The sequence below is a fragment of the Suncus etruscus genome, chromosome 5 (genome assembly GCF_024139225.1).
Source record: "Suncus etruscus isolate mSunEtr1 chromosome 5, mSunEtr1.pri.cur, whole genome shotgun sequence".
Taxonomy (NCBI): Eukaryota; Metazoa; Chordata; class Mammalia; order Eulipotyphla; family Soricidae; genus Suncus; species Suncus etruscus.
Genome location: NC_064852.1, coordinates 136,172,201 through 136,177,124, shown reverse-complemented (window position 1 = coordinate 136,177,124; position 4,924 = coordinate 136,172,201). Strand labels below are relative to the sequence as shown.

General features: G+C 38.7%; 1 protein-coding gene across 1 annotated transcript; it reads right to left on the bottom strand.

Moving 5' to 3' along the window:
* Positions 1-680: 680 nt before the first annotated feature.
* Positions 681-1,268, bottom strand: LOC126009189 (60S ribosomal protein L12-like). Its single transcript, XM_049773555.1, has one exon. It carries the CDS (start codon positions 1,190-1,192, stop codon positions 695-697), a length of 498 nt encoding a protein of 165 aa, XP_049629512.1. The 5' UTR covers positions 1,193-1,268; the 3' UTR covers positions 681-694.
* Positions 1,269-4,924: the final 3,656 nt, after the last annotated feature.

Here is a 4,924-nt window from a genome sequence, read left to right as displayed (position 1 = left end):
ATTGGTCTGTAATTTTTTTATGGGAGCATCTCTCTCTGGCTTGGGGATCAAGGTGATGTTGGCTTCATAAAAGCTATTTGGAAGTGTTTTCATTTTTTCAATTTCATGAAAGAGTCTTGCCAGGATTGGTAGTAGTTCATCTTGAAAGATCCTTAAATTATATTTATAAAATGAATTATCTATTTGTTTCTCCCTCTAAAATTAAGGAATTCTGAATAAAGAGTTGATGGATTTCTTTGTGATATATTATTTGAAAAAGATTCTACTTGAATAACTGAATCAGGCAGCGGTGAAAAATCCATTGAATATGTGGGTGTACGGTCACCCACATATATATATATATACATGTATATATATATATATATATATATTTTTTTTGATTTTCAGATCATACCTGGTGGCACTCAGGTTTTACTCTTGGCTCTGTGCTCTGAAAGCACTCCTGGCAGGCACAGGGGACCATTTGGGATGCTGGGCTTTGAACTACCATTTGTCCTGAATCCGCTGCATGCAAGGCAAATGCCCTACGGCTGTGCTATCTCTCCGGCCACACTTAATACATTTTAAAGGTTACTTAAAATCTGTAATATTTACAATTTATGGTGATTCATGCTTAAAAAGAACTCAATTATTCACTTTATTATTATTTTTTTTCTTTTAGCAAATACTTTATTGAAGCATTTCCTGGGACTTCTTAACTCGCTGGGCATTCTACAGCACCACTGTTGATGTCATCAATGATGTCGTGAGGGTGACGGCCATCAACGTTGCAGCCTACAGACTGGGCTGTGCCCAGGATTTCCTTAATAGTGCCAGAGAGCTCTCGGGCTAAAGACCGGTGCCTCATCTGGCAGGCGATGTTGACAATCTCATCGAAAGTGATATTGCCGCTGTGTTTGATATTCTTTTGCTTCTTCCTGTCTCGGGGAGGCTCCTTGAGGACTTTGATGATGAGTGCAGAGGTAGAAGGCACCACCTCGATCTGGGCCTGCCGGTTCTGGATGGTCAACTTGACTGTGATCCTTAAGCCCTTCCAATCTCCAGTGGCCTTGGTGATATCATCACCGACCTTTTTCGGAGACAGACCCAAAGGTCCGATCTTGGGGGCCAAGGCCGACGTGGCCCCAACTTCCCCACCGGTGCATCTCAAGTAGACGACTTTGACTTCGTTGGGGTCGAACTTGGGCGGCATGGCGGAGGCGGATGGTGTTGGATGAACCCGGATTCGGGACGACCGAAGAAAAGTTGCACCTTGCCCACCTCCGAGCCGAGAGCTTCACTTTATTTTTTAATTGACCATAAACTATATTTCTAAAGCAGGGGTCTCAAACTCAATTTACCTGTGGGCCGCAGGAGGCAATGTCGGGGTGATCCTTGAGTGCAAAGTCAGTAGTAAGCCTTGAACATTGGGGGGTGTGACCCAAACAACTAAAACAAAACAAAACAAGGTTACTCTAGGGCAGGGCCACAAAATGTTGTATGGAGGGTCGCAAATGGCTTGCGGGTCGTGAGATTGAGGCCTCTGTTTTAAAGTGATGGACCCCAAAACTTTGCCTAGACAAGTCAACATGATCTAAATATCTCAACTGAACCCTATTAGACAGGGCTCCCAGAGGCAGGGCAAGGTACGAGTATGAAGATACCATCAACAATGTCCATAGTCTTGATTCCTGGTGAAAATCAAGGAAGAACATAGCAAAGCCAGCTTTCAAACACCTAACTTCAGGTAGGAGTGCCTCTGCCCACAAAGACTGGGGATAATTCCTGTCTGGCTTTCGGCTACAGGGGACTCTTTTTAATAGCGATACTTGGGGCTACTTCCTGATCCCTGGAGACAAACAAAGAACGCAGCAAAACCAGCTCTCAAATGCCTAACGTCAGGTAAGAGTGCCTCTGCCCACAAGGACGGGGGATAATTCCTGCCTGGCTTTGGGCTACAGGGGACTCTTCTAAAAGCGACACCTGGGTCTATTTCCTGATACCTGGTGACAATCAAAAAAGAATACAGGAAAAAAAAAAAAAAAAAGAGTGCAGCTGCTTCGCTTTTCTTTATAGCTGCACAACGAAAAAGCTGCAAAACTCTTACAGAACATGAACCTTATGGCAACACAGAGTAAGGATCACACTTCAAGTGTGGCCATGGGGAAACAACACGGGACAACAGCATGCACAGAGAATGCAGATGAGAGCTCTGATGACCCAAAAAATGCCAACCACCTAATTAACCTCTCAGATAAGGAGTTTAGAATAGAAATATGGAAGATGTTCATAGAACTCAAAGAAAGCATAAATCGATTTGAATAGACCACAAATATAGAAATCAGAAAACTCCAAACTGAAAAAAAAAAAAAGAAAACTCCAAACTGAAATAACAAGACTGAAAAATGCATTAGAGGAAATGAAAAACTCTACGAAAAGTCTCTTCAATACAGTAACAGCAGCTGAAGACTGTGAGCTGGAAAATGAGATGCATAATAACTCCATACAGTAGAAGAGACTGGAAAAGAACCTCAAAGCAAACGATCAGATAATGGAAAAAATACTCAAAGGCTTTGAACAGATGAAAATAGAAAAATTTGATAAATTCAACCAAAAAAAAAACATAAGAATCATTGGAGTCACCAAAACCCAGGAGAAATCCCCAGGATGAATCAACAGTCAAGAAAATCATTACAGAGAAACTCCCAGAGATAACGACTGCATGCAACCAAATCATGCATGCCAGAAGAGTACCAGCTAAAAGAGACCCAAGGAAAAGCACCTCAAGACACATTCTAGTCACAATGATAAATCCAACAGATATGGATAAAATACTAAAAGCAGCAAGATCAAAAGGGGAAATTACATTCAAAGGAGCATCCTTAAGATTTACAGCAGACTTGTCACAAGAAACCCTCAAGACCAGAAGGCAGTGGTGGGATATAGTGACAACACACAATGAAATGAATGCTTCACCTAGAATACTACACCTAGCCAGATTCACTTTCAGGTTTCAAGGAAGTATATATGACTTCACAGTAAACAACAGCTCAGAAATTTTACAGGCTCAAAACCAGCCCTAAAAGAAAAGCTGAAAGGTCTACTTTAAGGAAAGAAAGACCAACAGATACACCAAACTTCTACACAAAGATGACACTAAACCCCACGACAATCATCTCTCTCAATATCAAGGGATTAAAAGTACCTGTTAAGAGACACAGAGTAGCTAAATAGATCAAAAAAACTGAATCCAATTTTTTGCTGCCTACAAGAAACACATCTGAATAGTCAGAACAAACATATACTCAAAATCAAAGACTGGAGGAAAATTATTCAAATAAACAACAACCTTAAAAAAGCCAGAGTGGCCATATTAGTATCAGATAAAAAAAAACTTTAGACTCAGAAGAGTTATAAGGGACAAGGATATCATTTTGTACTTATCAAAGGATGTATACAACAAGAAGAAATCATACTCCTAAACATATATGCACCCAATGATGGACCTGCAAAATATTTAATACAACTATTGACAAACCTGAAAGAAGATATCAATATATACATATATACACTTATATGGCACTCCATCCCCAGAAACCTGTATACACATTCTTCTCCAAAGCACATGGGTCATTCTCCAGGATAGACCACATGCTGGCCCATAAAAAATATCTTCATAAAGTCAAGAGGATAGAAATTGTACAAACGACCTTCACTGACCACAGGCACTGAAATGAGATGTGAACTACAAAGAAGCACAGAAGAGAAACTTTAACACCTGGAAACTAAAAAGTTCACTACTGAACAACAAGTAGGTCAGAGATGATATTAGAAAGGAAATCAAAACATTCCTGGAAACAAATGAAATGAATACACAAATTATTAGAATTTATGGGACACAACAAAAGCAATACTAAGAGGAAAATTTATAGCCTTGTAAGAACACACCAGAAAGGAAGAAGGGACCTATAAAAAAGCTTAATAAAACAGCTTTTATAACTAGAAAATGACAACAAAAAACAAAAATAGCTAGGCAGAAGGAAATAACAAAGCTTAGAGCAGAAATCAATGAGATGGAAATTCAAAAAACAATTTGAAAGATCAACAAAAGCAAAAGCTGGTTTTTTGAAAAAAAAACACAAAAAAACAAGATTGATAAATCACTAGCAAAACTCACAAAGAAACAGAGAGAAATCTAATACATAGAGTAGGAATGTAAAGGGGGAGATCACCACAGAGACTACAAAGATTCAAAAACCATATAATCATATCAAAAGATGCAGAGAAAGCATTTGATAAGGTTTAACACCCACCCATTTTTGATTTAAAAAACTCTCAAGATGGGAATAGAAGAAACTTTTCTCAATACAGTAGAAGCAATCTATTACTAGCCAATGGCAAATATTATTCTCAATGAAGATCAACTAAAAGCCTTTTCTCTAAAATCCAGTACAAGACAAGGTTGCCCCCTCTCACCATTACTATTCAACATAGTGATTGAAATTTTTGCCATAGTGATTAGGCAAGAAAAAGAAATCAAGGGCATCCAGATAGGTAAGGAAGAAGTCAAGCTCTCACTGTTTGCAGATGACATGATACTATATTTAGAAAACCCTAAAGATTCTACCAAAAAGCTTCTAGAAACAATAGATTCATATAGCAATGTGGCAGGCTACAAAATTAACATGCAAATATCAATGATCTTCTTATACACCCACAATGGTAGAGAAGAAATGGATATCAAAATAAAGAAACAATCCCATTTACATTAATGCCACACAAACTCAAATATCTTGGAGTCAACTTAACTAAAGATGTGAAGGACTTATACAAAGAAAACTACAAAACCCTGCTTCAAGAAATAAAAGAGGATATGCAGAAATGGAGGCATATACCCTGTTCAAGGATTAGGAGGTTTAACATCGTTAAAATGGCAATACTCCCC